The 17564-nt window shown below is 41.7% G+C and overlaps 1 protein-coding gene across 1 annotated transcript in view; it reads right to left on the bottom strand.

Moving 5' to 3' along the window:
* Positions 1-3677: 3677 nt before the first annotated feature.
* Positions 3678-17564, bottom strand: part of PIP4K2A (phosphatidylinositol-5-phosphate 4-kinase type 2 alpha) — a 206368-nt gene continuing 192481 nt past the window's right edge. Inside the window, exons 8-10 of the mRNA XM_067562364.1 lie at positions 15433-15676; positions 14358-14461; positions 3678-5979 (exon numbers count right to left, since the gene is read on the bottom strand). Of these exons, the coding sequence (XP_067418465.1) occupies positions 5899-5979; positions 14358-14461; positions 15433-15676 (429 nt within the window). The 3' untranslated portion in view covers positions 3678-5898. The remainder of the gene's footprint in view (positions 5980-14357; positions 14462-15432; positions 15677-17564) is intronic.

A 17564-nucleotide genomic window follows, 5' to 3' on the forward strand; every position in this document is an offset into this window, starting at 1 on the left:
CTGCATAGGTATGAAATAGCATTTCTCTGAATGCTTTGCAACGGGTGGCACTGAAGCCAGAGTACTCCAAAGAACATTTGCAGGCTCCAAGTATGCACTGTTAATAGGGAGGACTACCTTCCCCAGTGCATATGGCTAGAGAATATTCAGATGTTTGTGAGCATTCTACTGCAGGAACTTTGCCTAGATGCCCAAGGAAGCAGCCATGTCCTGTGAATGCTCCTGGTAGGCCTTGAAGTCCTCAGGTACCAACGGGGAAGAGGAGCCTGCTACCTCTGAATTGTCAGCAAGGAAAACAACATGGTCAATTGTGCTAGGGATGAGTCATGCCCCATAACTCTCAGACCTGGATGGGACAACTCCAGAGACCCTGAGAGGGGAAGATCAATCGATGCCCGAGCTTGCAGTGGATCAACAACTGCAGCCATTGATGTGCTTGATGATCTTGCTCTGGAACAGGATGACATCCAAGACCAAGGAGTGTCCCACTGATTCCCGAAAGGTCACTGGGGATATGGATAGGGCATTAATGGCAAGTAAGCCAAAGGCCAAGGGTTCCTGTCCTGATTACACAGAGTGCCAATCTCGGTACCAATGCTGCTTCAAGAATGGTCCTCGGCGCTGATCAGGTGATGGAGAGCGGGAACAGGACCCTGACCTGGATCCTGAGGAGCTCCAGCTCTCTGGGGACACTGGTGGAAATAGTCCCAATGGCAAAAGCAGTCGGTCTGACTCCTCCGCTACCTAATAGGGAAGAGGTACTTGTACAGACTATGGAACTGGCACAGCCAGTGCTGAATTCATCACAGTTGCATCTGGTGCTGGGGGCAGTACCAGTACTGAGGTCAGCAGCCATGCTGATGCATCTGATGGTGCTTACTTGGAAGATGGGATCTATCACCAAGATGTCGATGCTTGGCAAGCTTGGAAACGCAACTATAATTAAGTAGCATTATCACTCCTATTTTAAAAATAACATTCTGCTCATCTATTCATATTGCACTTGTTTCAAATCTCTTGGTATATTAATTTGACTGAGAAATTCTTATTTAATTAAAAGTTCTGTAAATCCATGTATAAATGTACTAGAGAGACAGAAGAACCATTTTAATAGGTTCAGATGCCTTTTCATCAGTGCTTTCAGAAAAACAAAGGTTACTTATCTGTAACTGGAGTTCTTTGAGAATGTTATTCTATCCTGATCAACCATTTTGATTAGTTTGTCAAATCATGTGTTTGGAAATGAACACTGTTGGTTTGCACAGAAGCAAATATTTACTCTGTTCAGTATATACAATAAGATCAATTACTGGTGATTTTCACAGTCGTTTTCTCCATCCATCTAAAAGTCGGGAAAAAATGTAAACCTACCACAGAGCGCTCTATTTTCACTTACAGGAAACAGGAGGCAAAGAGACGACTCCGTCTCCATTGAGTCAGCAATTTCCTTTCCCTCCTTCAACTTAAGTAAACTTCAGAAGAAACCAGAATAAAAGAGGGGCTATGGGTGGGTAGGAGAAGGATGAAATATTATATATAAGGGGAAAATGTGAGAAGTACCATTACCAGAAAGTAACTTTTCCTTTTTGTACAGGCCCCTGCCCACTCATCTTGTGTTTGGAAAGAAGAGGTAAATGCTAGAGTTCAGCTGATTTTCAGATAATAAACTTGGATTAAGTTTGGCACTGTTGGTTTCCAATAACCACTTGTGAATTTGAAAACACATAAGTGTTCCTTCGGCTGTAGAAATTGCATTAATGTGGCAAATACAAACATACATTTTGTATATAACCAACATTTACACAGGTTCAGACAAGCAAAAGTCAAAACAAAAAATGTAATTGAAATTGCATAGAAATGACTTTCTATCCCTCCCCAGTGGATACTGTACCATGTGGGCATGCACTGAAGGTCCATGCCTTCTTCAGATGCTAGAAGAATTGAGCAGCAGCTGCCAGCCAGGGTCTAGATTGTGGAGCTCTCCATACACGTAAGAGTTAGTCACCCTCATACAGTGGGGATCTGTTATAAAGAGTGGGGTCAAGGACTGGTCCCTGGGTGGGGGGTGAGACTAGTGTGGTGCACATTGTCCAGAGTTTGACAGCAGCCTAGAAGCCCTTGGGAGGACTGCAGATAGGAGATTCCACCAGAGACACTGCAGTATGGCCATTAAAACACTAAATGCAGAATGGTGTTCTAAGGGCCTGCTGGAGTAACTGCACTGAACCCTCGATTCTATAGGCAAGACTTCTAGGGACATATAAAGGATTTGAATGCAGGATACTTCTTGGAAAGACCAGCTGGAACATGTCCAGAAGCTCTGGGGAGAGTGTAAAGAACCACTTAGAAGTAATGGAAAAGGTCCTGACTGCTGAGTATTTAATTGAAAAGTCTGCTGGAGTAACTTCATTGAGGAAAAGATTTTATTTCTGTGTATCTGGACAGCCAGTATCTTCCTCACTGTAGGTGCTAGTACTGTAGGAAAGTAGTGCCTTTCACCATTGAAAACCTGGGTGCAAATCTTATTGTATGTTGCCAGTGAAATCACCTTTGGAGGTTTCCTCACAGAGCCAACAGATATGAGTCTATTCTATAAAACTAGCACATTATTTGGCTCAACTGGCACCATGCCCAAGAAATGAATATTAGGATACAGGTTAGGATTGAGGCACAATCTCAAAGATGGCTGGGGACACTTGCACACGACCTTCCCATACTAGTCTGACTCTAGCTTGTGCTGCACTTCCTTGAGCATCAAATTCACATTAAAAACCAAACTCTTGTAGCAGTGACCACATACAGTGCACAAGCAGAAGTGCTAGTGGGGACCCAGCAGGGCCTGTGATGACTGGAAAGTATGTTAAGAGGCTGACTGGATTACTAGGGAGCTGGTCCTCTTCTCTCTCCCACTCCTTGCTTTTAAGATAATAACTATGTTACAAGAGTTGTCCCCTATGAGGAAAATAAACAATTTCTAATGTACATTCTTCAGGTAAAAGGCTTATTATATTATCTTATTACAGTTCCTTGATAAAATAAGGAAATTAAAATAGAAAAAAAAATATTAAAACGTTGAGACTCTCAGTCAAAATGGAAGAAAGGACAGTGTGAAGTAGGCCTGTGCTCTGCCTTCTTGGTGCTACGCTGGTATTGTAGCCCCTACAGTATTGCTAAAGAAACAGCATAGACAACATCATATGCTGAAATCTCTGACGATCAGAGCCCTATCATGTGGGAACACAAAGGGTGTTTTGTCTGCAAGCTCCTGAATTCTAACCTGCTTCTGAGTACTATATAACACCTCCTGCCAAATCAATTGTTATATTATTTATTGAAGTTCTTCTATCAATCCCCTCTTTCAATAAGCCACAGTGGAGGAAGTTTCCATTTTGTACTAAACCTTAATGTTACTCCATAGAATTGCTACTAACAAATCTTCATATTTGCTCTCAGAGCGCAGGTTGACTTACCGCAGAAATTTCAAGCAAGCACAAAGAGACAAAGGAAAAACCTTCAAGTCACTTGGAAATATGAAAAAAAGAGGCTGTAAGTAGTGAAAAATCTTCAGTTTCATATTTGGTCCTTTGAGAATACACATTTGAATAACATGTTCACTTTAATATCCAAAATTCATCTGCAGGTGATCAAAAGTGCAGTCGAAACACAGGGACAAAGGATTTACCTAGTGAGTCATCAAAATGCTTTATTTTATAAAGCCTTGCTTGTGTCTGGAGTGTAGTCTTAGCACTAGGAGATACAATGTAAATCTTCCTCATCCTGTCCAAATAAACAATTTATCCGCAAAAATGAGTGACAAAGATTGTTACAAACAAAAAGAATGCTTTGAAGTAAGCCTCTAAAAGACATACTCTAATTGGCTGCAATTAAGTATTTACTCAGATAACGTATGTGTACCTTGTTTTTACTTTAGGGCCTCCTGGCAGTTTCATACCTTTAGAGGTGCTACCGTATACTTCAAAAAACGGAATGACCATTAGATGCCTCAGTTAACTGGGGTCATGAAGAGGGGACAAAAAGTCAAGCTACAGTATCAACGTATAGAAATACATAATATACAGAATTGTACACATACATTACAGTGCTGTTAACATCCTAAGTTAAGGGTAACAAAACCATTTTTTTTAAAAAAAATCAGTATGTAGCAATAGGGATTGTATTGCCTTTGGCTGCTGAAGATTCTGTTTCTGCTTTTTTAATAGATTTCTCTGAAGTAAACACTACGTACATTATGCACAGTTGCAGTCTTAACAACACTGACATTAAGTTATTGGAGAAGGCATCCTGGCACTCCTGGGTTTGTTAAGTTATAAATTATGGTGGGAAGATGGGAGTTTGTTTGGTAAGTTGCCTATAAAAATAACTGTTTCAATGAAGAGCTTTAAAGGCACAGCTTTAGCACAGTGTAAAAATAGATAAACGTTTGTCTCTCACTTTTTTAAGTTTGGAACCTTTCAGAAAAAATACAGGAAAGAAAGTAAATATAGTATCACTGTTTAAATTTTTAACAGATTAAACATGATCAGCACAGTTTTAGGCAATGTATTATACAACCAAATTTGGGTAAACACTAAAACAAGTAATTTAAGATGACAAAGAACATCTGAAAGAAACCTCAAAAACAACCTTTTTCAGTTTATTGTAAAAGAGACTCTACTGTGGAGGTGAATGAGACATTCACTTTAGTACACTACTGCATGTTACACCTCGAGAGATGACAAAGATTACTTCATCTGTAATGCAAAATAACTTTACATGTAAACTTCAAAATCACATACTGTACACAAACACTGAAATTCAAAAGTATCCCTGTTTTCCTAATAATGTAAACAGTAAAATTCAGGATTGATTTTTAGAGGGATAATTTATAATAAAATACCACTGTTTAAACAGTACAATATAATCATTTAAAATTCAGATTCTCATTAGATTACAGGAGAATGGCGATTTCTATCACTTTGCTCACCTTCCTGTGTTGGAAGATGTAGCTACTATTGCCCAAAACTATGCACTTCTTCAAATAAGCTTCTTTTTTTTTTTTTCCCTTGTAGCCATTATTAGCTCATATATTGCAAGAATATAACAGTATAACAATGAAAAACTTCTGTTAATAAAAATGAAATAAGCAGGTTTTTCCCTTGACATAAATTCACTATAGCAAAAACATATATGCAGCACGAATATGGTCTTAGCTCTTTGTAAAACAAGAGACATTAGCTCTTGGACTCTTGGGAGGCTGGACTTCCTGATGCAATGTGCTGATTGGAAAAGAAAAAAAAAAAAAAGCAATGGAGCCAACAGGAAAGCTTCCGGCACCAACGGTTTAACGTTGCTGCTATTTTTAAGGAGTGCCAGCGTGCAGGGTATAAGTGTAACATTCGCAGTAACCGTTTTATTATTATTATTATCATCATTATTATTATCATCACGAATACTGTCTTGCATCCTTTCATTCAAAAAATAAACTGATCCACAGTTTACAATTTGATACCAATATTGTAGATTTAACATGCATTTACTCCTCCCCCACCCTCATACCTCTGCTCATTCATTCCATTTCAGCTAGTAGCATCGGAGTGTTGCCATTGCAATGCACTCTGAGTATAGCTGATCTTTTCAATTAATTAATTAATTAATATATATATATATATATTTTTGCACACACACAAAAAAGTCAGAAATAGCTAGAACTATGCTGGGAATATCAGGCAGCTGTTAAAGCAAGTATTCCACCCCAAATTAGTCATCTTTGCCAGCAGATGTAAACAAGGGGATTGCTTTCTGCAAGATGAGCACTTCTCTGAGTTCCTTTCTTTTCCCTACACTTGTAGCCACCGATGCTGTTCCAGGTCTTGTGTCTGTCCTATGTAACACGATAGGTTACGTCAAGATGTTGGCGATAAAGTCCAAGAAGCGCTTTGAATACTGTTCAGGGTTAACGGTTGAAATCTCTGCACCAGCCTATACAGGGGAGAATTAAAAAGGGAAGGAAAAGCAGTTTTAATTGAATTTTTTTGTATGGAAACCATTACTTAAAATTTCCTTGCCATTTTCTGTCCCAGGATCCAATCCTGCCAACGGTTAAATAGACAAATGTAGTTACTCCCATGCAGAATCCCATGGAAGTTGGCACTGGAGTAACTGCACTCAATGGCATAACTGCAGGTTCAGTCCCCTCCTTTTAAAAGTGTAATGTTCTTTCTACTCTAACTGTACTTTAAGATGCTTTGTAATTTCTAGCATTTAATTACCATGGTACTGACAGACTCACCAGGTTTTCTTCAAACATGTATCTTCAGATGGAAGATGACTCCAGATTAGGACTGACATCTGGTACATCACTGTTTATTAATATATGGCAATCTGATTGGCCATTTTACCTTGAAAAGGCAAATCAGCCTATTTTTGGATTGCCTGATAACAATAACTCATCATTTTGCACTTAGAGATAAGCTTAAATCTTGACCCAATCAAAGTCAATGGCAAAAATCCCATTAACTTCAATGGGACCAGGATTTCACCCATAGTGGTTTTCATCTCAGATTTACAAAGCCTTTTACACAAAGGTGGGTGGTATATCCCATTTTACAGGTGGGGAAAACTTGAGGCAGTGAAAGGAAAGAGTCCCATTGACTTTCATAAGAGTTGGATCAGGACTTGAGCAGTGAAATTGAATACACATTAAATGCTGTCCAATGAAGAAAGTAAAAAAAGAACTTAAAATAGAGAAAAATATATTTCAGTTATAGTAATCATATAGTAATCATAGGCATTGCTTATAACAATAGTAGATAAAATATTTCAGAGAAGTGAAAAGCTGATTCAATTTAAACTCTGTTAGTAATCAGCTGATGACTATACAAGGGCTGTCTCCACTTTTAGCTGTCTTTATAGTGTATGACAGAAATAATCTTTATAAATTCATATCTGGGATTTACTGTTGAGAATTCTAAAGCAACTATACCATCAACAATGTTGTTCTCATTGAAAAAAAACCATAGTTAAGTGCCTGATACTGCAAATACTTACTGTATGTGTGCATTTTTACTCATGTGAGCGGTCTCACTGAGTAATCAATGAGACTGCTAACTTGGATAAGCTACTCATGTTTACAGGATAAAGCTCTAAAATGGTGGCCCACAATTACAGAATCATAGAGCTGTAGAGCTGGAAGGGATCTCTGATAGTCATCAAATCCAGCTCCCTGCTCTGTGGCAGGACCAAGTAAACCTAGATCATCCTTGACAGGTGTTTATCCAACCTGTTTTTTAAAATTTCCGATGATGGGTATTTCAGAACTTCCCATGAAAGTCTCTTTCATAGTTTAACTACCTTTATAGTCAGAAAGTTTTTCCTAATAGCTAACCTAAATCTCTCTTGCTGCAGATTAAGCCCATTACTTCTTGTCCTACCTTCAGTTAACAAGGAGAAAAATTGAGCACAATCTTCTTTGTAACAGCCCTTAGTATATTTGAAGACTTAGAAGGTTGCCTTCCCACCTTTCCCTTCATGCTTTTCTCAAGATTAAACATGCCCAGTTGTTTTTTTTAACCTTTCCTCATAGCTCAGGTTTTTTAAACCTTTATCATTTTTGTTGCTCTCCTCTGGACTCTCTCCCATTTGTCCACATCTTTCCTGAAGTGTGGCACCCAGAACTGGGCACAGTACTCCAGCTGAGGCCTCACCAGTGCAGAGTAGAGCAGGACAATTACCAAATGTGTCTTATGTTTGACACTCTTGTTAGCACACCCCAGAATATTAGCTTTTTTTTGCAGTTGCATCACACTGTTGACTCATTCAATTTGTGACCCATTGTAACCCCCAAATCCTTTACAGCACTACCGCCTAGCCAGTTATTCCCCATTTTGTAGTTGTGCATTTGATTTTTCCTTCCTCAGTGATGTACTTTGCACTTGTCTTTACTGAATTTCATCATGTTGAATTCAGACCAATTCTCCAATTTATCAAGGTTGTTTCAAATACTAATCCTGCCTCCATAGGACTTGGAACTCCTCCCAGCTTGGTGTCATCTGCAAATTTTATAATCATACTCTCTATTCCATTATCCAAGTCATTAATGAAACTACTGACTAGTACCGGACCCAGGACTGACCCCCATGAGACCCTACTAGATATGCCCTCTCAATTTGACAGCAAATCACTGATAACTACTCTTTGAGTACAGTCTTACAACCAGTTGTACACCCACTTTATAGTAATTTCATGTAGACCACACGTTCCTAGTTTGCTTATGAGAATGTAATGATCATAGAAGGCAAAATTTTCATCTCATGAAACTGGCCTACTTCATATTTACTCCCTGACTTCTTCGAGATGTGTTGCTCATGTCCATTCCATGTTAGGTATGTGCATGCCACGAGCACCAGTGCCAGAGATTTTTCCCTCAGTGGTATCCATAGGGCTGGGTCTGGCACCCCCTGGAGTCATGTGCATATGCACTGGTATAAGGAAACTAGGAAAGCGGTGGCCCCCCCTGCCCTCAGTTCCTTCTTGCCTGAAACGCTGACAGAGGGGTAGGAGGGTGGGTTATGGAATGGACATGAGCAACACATCTTGAAGAACAACAGTTACAAAAGGTTAGTATCTGTTCTTTCTTCTTTGAGTGCTTGCTCATGTCCCTTCCATGTTAGGTGACTCACAAGCAGTGGCCTTGGAGGTGGGCTAGGAGTTTATGGATGTGCTGATTGCATGAAACTGGCATCATCCTGGGCCTATTGAGTGATGGCGTAGTGAGACGCAAAGGTATAGATTGATGACCACGTCGCGGCCCTGCAGATGTCCTGGACTAGTGTCTGCAATAAAAAAGCTGCTGCTGATGCCTGCATTCTCATCAAATGAGCTATTATGACAGCTGGAGGCAGAATCCTCGCCTGCTTGTAGCAAGTTTGGGTACAGGTGGTAATCCAGGATGAGATTCTCTGGGATGACACTGGGAGACCCTTTATCCTGTCTGCCACAAAAATGAAAAGTTGAATAGACCTATGGAAGATCTTAGTTCTTTCAATGTAGAAGGCCAGAGCTTGTTTAACACCTAAAGCATACAGCCACCTCTTCTCGTCAGACCTATGGGGCTTCGGAAAGAAGATAGGTAGAAAGATGTCCTGACTGACATGAAATTGCACCACCTTTGGCAGGAAGGCCGGGTAAGGATGCAGCTGGACTTTGTCCTTGTAGAACACTATATGAGGGGGTTCTGAAGTCAGGGCCTTGATTTCCGAAATAATTGCCACCAGGAAGGCCATCTTCCATGAAAGGAGCAGTAATGGGCAAGGCGCTATAGGTTCAAACAAGGGTCCCGTGGGCCTTGACAGGACCAGGTTCAGATCCCATGGGGGAACCAAGTCACAAACCTGGGGGTAGAGTCTTTCTAAGCCCTTGAGGAACCTAACTGTCATCTCGTGGGAGAAGACTGATCTGCCCTGGACTAGAGGCTGGAAGGCCAAGATGGTTGCCAAACGAACCTTAACCGATGATCGTGCCAGACCCTGGTGCTTCAGATGGAGCAGATATTCCAAGATGGATTGCAGAGAAGACTGAGCCAGAGAAAGGTTCCGTTCAGAAGCCCACCAGGTGAAATGCTTCCACTTAGCCAGGTAGGTGGCCCTGGTGGAGGGTTTCCTGATGCCTAGCAAGACTTGTTGGACCTGCTTGGAGCAGGCCCACTCCTCGAGGTTTAGTCATGCAGCAACCACGCTGTCAGGTGCAAGGAAACTAGGTCCAGATGTAGCAGCTGGCTGTGGCCCTATCAAGTCTGGGCGGTTCGGGAGCGCCTAAGGGACTGCCACTGCCAAGTTTAGTAGCATGCTGAACCAATGCTGGCGAGGCCACGCCAGGGCTATCACGATGACCCTCACTTTGTCTCTCTTGATCTTCAGGAGGACCTCGTGAACCAGGGGAATCAGCGGAATCATGGCAGGGCTCCTGTGAATAACAGAAGAAAGGCATCGGAGAGAGAGCTCTTGCAGTGAACAGAAACTATGGCATTTCCTGTTCTGCATGGTAGTGAATAGATCCACTTGGAGAGTCCCCCACATCTGGAAGATGATTCTGGCAACCTCTGGGTGAAGAGACCACTCACAGTGAAAAGAAAAGGACCCACTCAGGTGATCTACCAACACATTTTGTTCCCCTGGAGGTGTGAGGCCTCCAGGTGGATGGTATGCTTCAGACAGAAGTCCTACAGTTGGAGGGCCTCTTAACAGAGGGCTGAGGACCATGCTCCCCCTTGTTTGTTGACATAGAACATCGAGGCTGTGTTGTCTGTCAAGACCTGCATGACCTTGCCCAAAAGCTGTGGAAGGAACACTTCACAGCGAATCGCTCTGCGTTCCCTGACATTTATATGCATAGACAGTTCCTTCCGGGACTAGAGACCTTGTATTCTGAGACTGCCGAGGTGGGCTCCCCACCCTAGATCTGAAGGTCATCATCGGTTGCAGGGCCATGAAGGATATCCCTTTTATCAAAGAATGCGGGTGTGACCACCATGTTAGTAAAGCTAGTATTGACGATGGAATCATGAGAACTATGTCCAAATAGTATCTGCCCGAGAGTAGACTGACGCCAGCCACATCTGCAGGAGCCTGAGGCGTAGCTTTGCATAGTGCGCCATGTACGTAGATGTTGCCATGTGCTCTAGCAGCCTGAAGCATACTCTGGCAGTGGTAAGTGGGTGAGCTGTGACATGGGTGATTAAATCTGAGATAGTCCGGAATCTGGCCTCTAGTAGGAAGGCCTTGGCCTGAGAAGAGTTGAGGATTGCCCCTTTGAAGTCTATTCTTTGTATTGGGATCAATGTTGATTTCTGTTAGTTTATCAACAGATCCAGAGCTTGACAGGTGGCTCGAACTACAGCGATGCGGTGCTGGACCTATGCTCTCAAATGCCCCTTGCTCAGACAATTGTCAAGATACGGGTAGACTTTTATGCCCAACATCTGAAGTAGGCCGTGACTACTGCCATACACTTTGTGAATGCCCTCAGTGCTGTTGGACAGACTGAAGGAGGGTGCTGTGAAATAGTAGTAGTGTTGGCCCACAGCAAACCTGAGGAATCTCCTGTGTCCATGGAAAATGTAGATGTAGAAGTATGCGTTCTTTAGGTCAAGGGTGGCATACCAGTCTCCTCGATCCAGGGAGGGAATGATGGAGGCCAGGGAAACCTCAACTCCTGAGGCATGGAGTCTCTGAACTGGGACATAGATTCCCAAATATTGAAATCGTATCTCCCCAGTAATGCTTGCTGGTTTGAGATATTAGGTTGCAGGCAGGCCATCAAATAAATTTCCCTCCCAAACAAGTCCAGCCCTTTTCCATCTTTGTTCTTAGAAATGGCCCTAGCCTGCTCTTGCCTGTCTTGTTCATTAATGGCCGAGACCACCAAGCATCTGGGGGGAAGGTGGGAGTATATATATGCAAACCCCTTAGCTGGTACATGATACTTCTCTAACCCCTACTTTTAAATGGGCTGAGAAGAAGAATTTTAATACCCTGTCATGCACAGGCGAGGCCACTTTGGAGGGGGTTGCTGCAGCCAGAACATCAAATAAGGAGTCTGTGGGCTCTTTCAGCTCCTCGGCCTCCATCCAGACCCAGATTCATGGCAACCCGTGTGAGAAACTCTTGGTGAGCTCTCAAGTCATCCGGAGATACTGGGTTTGCTGGGCCCGCGACTGCCTCATCTGGGGAGGATGAGGATGAAGCCAGCACAAGGGGATGGGCTGGTTCTTCCTCCCTTGATGGAGTGATCCCCTGATGTTACAGTCGGAGTCTCAGTCCCGTGGTCTGAGCCAAGTTGGGTTCCAGTGCTGAGAAGGAGGCTGTTGCAGTTCGTCTCTCTGATGTTACTCAGAATGACTGCTGAGAGTAGGGTCCCAGTACTGGCGGAACCCCGTGGGGTTCCAGTACTGTCCAGGCATTGTCCGTTGTCCTGGTGGCCAAATGCCCACAGCTGGCCCTGCACTTAAATCCAGTGAGTATGTGGGGTTTTGTTGTCTCCTGGGAAGGAAGATAGCCTTCCCTTCCGGGTCTAAGGAGGACTCCTCTCTCAGTGACCATGGTGGGGACCGTTTCCACCTCAGCTTGCTGGCTGTGTTGCAGTGATTGGTACCAGGGTTCCAGAGACCTGTGCTGGGTGACCGGAGACTGATGCCTTGAAGTAGGACCGGTGCTGGGTGCCGGAGATCTGGTGGCACAGAGCTGGTGATCGATGTTATGGAGTCGGGGACCACTGCTGTGGTGGTTCCATTGCCTGTTTCCCTCTGGATGACACTGACACTTCACCAGTAACCTTAGTAGCTAAGGGGTCTTGTAGGTGCTATCGGGAGTGAGAGGAGGTCTCTGGCCACCCGGAATGCCTCTGGTGTAGCAGGATCCCTCAGGTGCCGGGTGCCCTGACTACTCCCAGGAGTTGGTAGTGGGTCCCGGTTTGAGCTCGGAGTCCTGAGCGGCGATGCTATTGCCGACTGCAGTTCTGGAGAAGACAAGCAGCCTGGAACAAGTCTTGACTCATCCCTTGCTCCCTTCCTGTCTATTCTGGGTGTCGGGGAGCACCCTCTTCTGGCGTGATGCTTTCTGTCCTTCTTCCTCGGTACTGGTGACGGTGTGCGGTGCCGGGAAGAGTCCAGTGTCAGAGGGACACTCTATTCGGATGCCGATGTGCTTGGCGCTGAGTCAGAGTGGCACAGCTCAGAGGCAGGTCTAAGAGCTGCATTCATTAGTAGTGCTTTCAATCAAATGTCCCTATCCTTTTTTGTGCGTGGCCTGAATCGTCTGCAGATCATATACTTGTCTCGGACATGAGTTTCCCTAAGGGACTTCAGATGGGGATCACTCACAGGAATAGGCTTATGACAAGTCAGGCACAGTTTGAAGCCCGGGGATCATGGCATACCCTGTCCCTGGGCCGACATCCCCAGATGGGACTGCTGTCCACAAAGACTACTAATTCTAAAACTACAGCTATATTTAGAACTAAAACTATATACAACTATGCACACTAAAATACTGTAAAACCACCAGAGAAGGTTTACAGATGCAACAGAGTCATTCCAGCAACCATCACAGGCAGTAAGAAGGAATTGAGAGGGTGGGAGGCTAGCAGCACCTTTTATACCGGCACATATGCGCACAACCCCAGGGGGTGCCAGAGCTGGCCCTACGGATACCACAGAGGGAAAAATCTCCGACACCTGTTCCATGTGGCACACACACACCTAACATGGAATGGACATGAGTAAGCACTCAAAGAAGAATAGTGATAGCCATACTGCCTTATCTGTATTTACAATAACATGCAGACAAGGGATTTTAAGGTATTCGATAAAGCAGTACATTTGAGTTTTTATGCTTTTTCAATTCAAATTGTATTCTTCTAAAAGCCTTACAAAGTAAACCATATTATACATTTTTGGAGTAAACTTTCAGCAGATTGGGTCAACAAATGCACAACATAGTAATTATGTTCCTTATCATGCAATTTAATCCATAGGGGACTTCTGTGGGGCTGCATATGAGCATACGGGTCTGCCAGACAGATCTGTTTGCAGGATTATTGCCTAATTTAAAAATTCAGCACACAGAGTTCTCTTTATATTTAACAATTTTTAAAAAGAGATGAATGACATATAGCTAAAACTACTGCTCAAATCAGCAAAACATTAAAGGGTTGGGTTATTTTTTGGCAAAGATGTTGCCTTGTGCTATGGATTATTTGCAATAGTAGAGGCTATTCAACTGCTGAGATTTGCTCTTTAACTTGGTTACAAACTATTAAGTGTTGGCTATTTGAAAAAATAATTCAGTACACTATAAATTGTATATTTATCCGCATTTGGAATAGGTGGTTTTTTTTGTTTTTTTTTTAAAGACTCTTTGCTAATACAATCCCAAGTTGGAAAAAAGCTTTCACTTTGTGGGCCTTCAAGAGAAGACATTCTAAGGTACAACCAAAGCCACTGTGATAAATACATGCCACATTCTGAAATGGATATATTCAGGTGTTTATTGCTATAAACCTCATTTAAAAAAAGTCTCAAAAATACAATACCAGGAAATGATGTAATAATGATGCAGCATCTATTATAGTGTTCATCAAGGATGAACACTATAGGTAAGGTTGAGAAGTCACTTTCACTCTTAATATTTAACATGTAAGAATCACTCTATGGTTCTGTATCACAACTATTTAAATATTTAATTACCAAAATTAAAAAGCAAATGACCTATTTTGCATTCTTTCATAAATCCCCAAAACTATGCTCTAGCAGGGCATTAAATAGCAAATATTCAGAAGCAGTTATAGAACAAACAGATACTTACACCATGTTTAACAGTTTTTGCAGCATGGGCAGCTTTCTTTTTTGCATCATAATGAGTAAGAATGTCAATAATGGCCATAAAGTATACCTCCTTCCTAGGTGCATCTGCAGAATGACAAACATGGCAGCAAGAATGACTTTAGAAATGTTTTAATCAAGATTCCTTCTTTTGACACGAGACTAAAATGAAGTCAATCTTCAGCAAAGGGAGAGGCTGACTTCAGTCAGAGCTTTTTAGGGGTGTAAAGAGTATAAGCTCAGGTCCTTTTTATTTGTAGATTAGCTGATTCATACATACAAAATAAAAGATAATGTAAAGTGAAACACTAGTAGACAGAATCCAATACTCTGCTAAAATCAACATGTATTTTCATTTCATCCACAATTATTTCTGATGTATGAGTATGGAAAAATGGCCAAGTACATACAGTATATATTTTATGGACAGTGCTTGTGTTTCAACAATTAAGATCACATTTCATTTATGAATGGTAGAAAAATGGATTTAGTAATATATATTTACAAAGCAGGTCCTCGATGGAAAGCAGATACTTTTTCCACCTTGAACAATCCATGGTAACTTTAAATAGAAATAACTCAATTGTATGGACTATCTTAAAGCCCACTTGCTTCTTATGCAAAACAGGTCAAAGCAGTGATTTGCTCCTTTTCTGAACCACTGCTAACAATATTGGCTTATTTACCAGTGTAAAGAAGTAGTTATATACAATAGATTTCCACCCCTCCTTGCAAAGAAGCTTTTCTGTTGGATTCTAAGAATCCCTGCATCTCCACACAGTATGCAGCAGTGTAAATAGCTGAGCAAGTACATGAGCTGCTTGTGCTGTAGATGAACTGTTTTACTCTGTTCCCAGACATTACAATATCCAAGAAATACATTATATTAGTATCAAAGCCGAGCATTATAGGTGACTTCAACTTTCTGCTGCACCAAAAATCAACTCATTTTCTTTTCTACAGAATGGATTATATTGTGCAATATAATTTTACCTTTATGTGATTATGAAGAATAAAAACGTATCATACATAAAAATATTCAAAGACATACTGCTTACTTTCATGGCATTTTATTCCATAAACATCAATGGCTGGATCAAATTCTCCTGGAGCCAAAGGCTGTGAGCTGTTCAGTGTATTTCCTGGACTGTCTGGAGGTGTTCCAATAGGGTGGGTGCCATCACTTTCCCCTTCATCTTCTCCATCATTCTCCTCACACTCTACCTCTTCCTGTTCAGCTCTCTCAACATCATGAATTCCAACCAGCAAGCTGTAGTCCATGAGTTTTAACTGAGCAAGGAACTAGAAGGTGATAATAAGTAATGTCAATATATCTGTAAAGTCTTATATCTAACTACAAACATAGGGAAGTATGTAACGATGAATGTCTACAAAGATGGGCAAATACCTCTAAGAGAGGGTGGCTGGGATGGGGGCTAAGATTGCATTTAAAGTGAGAGATATCTTCAGGATTGTACCAGATACAGAGAGGACAACCTGAAGTGTGTGAAGAGGCAGTGGGAATAGACGAGTGTCCATTTTAAATGTATTTAATTATTTTGCAAGATGAAACTCACCATGCTTAAATCTAGGCACATGGAAATCTCAAAATACTGAATTAATCATTTTTATGAGGATTAAGTTATTTGGTGAGGGGTATGTGTACATGTGTGTTTTAAAGAACTTGGTCTCCAGTGGAACTATCTTTTATTTGTCCACCCTAGACTATTACACTTTATAACATCATTTGCATTGGGGGCTCATGGACAATTAGGGGCACAGATGCTGTAGACCACCACTAAGATGCACAAACAGAGTCATACAAGGCAGTTTGCATAGTGCCTGCGTCAGGCTTTTTTCTAATCACCTTCATAAATACCCACAATTCACATACATAGCCAATTATACAAATGAGAGTCAGGTTTCACTCCATCCCACTGGAGCTGCAATCTTTTAAAAATATTTCAGATAACATTTGAGAGCAAAATGTGTGTGTTTAACTGGTTGAAGAGGCTAGCAATGTGATACTGTAATTAGTAAACATGAAATGTTAACAGCCCAGAGGTCAAGCATAGCCTGGTGTAATCTAAACTTTACCACCCTGTTCTAGTAATGATCAAAGTTTTCAGGAAAAGGAATACTTTTCTCTCTTGTGAAGGATCAGTCTTGCTTTTAGCCAGTCATTTGTCTCTGCTGTCCAGAGTTCCAAATAATACCATGTTATCTGCTGTACTTTTGTTTCACCAGTACTTTTGTTTCATTTGTACTTTTTTTTTTTTTTTTTGTTTCATTTGTACTTTTGTTTCATTAAGGCCTGACCACAATGTGCCTTTCCCTTTGGTCTTCAGGCTCAATTCAAGAACCACACAAAGAGAAAATATGTTAAATGCTGTGCCCAATGAAAGTAGACAGTGCATCTTTTGGACCTACAGATTGTTAAGTTCTACATAGGGTAGGATTAGAACAAGGTCACATTCTCTTCAGGACCATTGACTTGAGTGGCTCACAATCTAAATCAGACAAACATTAACATACCAGTTTTGGTATTTTTCAGTAGAGATGGAGGAGGCGAGGCATAGGTAACACTGAAAAGGAAGTCAACAGTGAAAATCCAGGTGAAAAAAATGGGGTTGAGGAAAGAACTGAAGGAGAACAAAGATCCCTGCCATACAGGAAGAAAGGGTGTCAATTCCAGGCATAGGGAGCACCATAAGAAAGGCAGAAGGAGAGAGAGGTGGACATGAAGGGAGCACCAGTGTGAGAAGAGTGGGCAGAGAACAGGGTATAAAGGGATACTAATAAGAGATGAGATGCAGGTGCAGCAGAGCTGTACTGTGCCTTAAAAAAAAGGCTGAAAAATGTGAATGTTTGTGACATGCTGTACCCCATGTAGACCCTTATAGTATGATTGTGTATTGTCTAATGCAAAGTATGTCATGTAAGGTGTTTTTGGAATGCTCATGACATACTGAACATTGTTATGGTAGTATATTTCCTGCATTGTCACATATGTACAAATATGAAACTCTGCTATGTAATATCCCCAAAGATATGTCTCACATTGTTTGAATAGATCCAGGCCGATAACAAGCAAAGTGAGGGTCACAACTTGCAAAGGCATGCATACAGGAATAACGAACTGGCCTGAGCACCTTTGAGCACCTTGGCTCAGGTGGAAGAAATCATGCCC

The sequence above is a fragment of the Emydura macquarii genome, unplaced genomic scaffold (genome assembly GCF_026122565.2).
Source record: "Emydura macquarii macquarii isolate MOO-44397 ecotype Brisbane River unplaced genomic scaffold, CSIRO-AGI_Emac_v2 contig_2422, whole genome shotgun sequence".
Classification (NCBI taxonomy): Eukaryota; Metazoa; Chordata; order Testudines; family Chelidae; genus Emydura; species Emydura macquarii.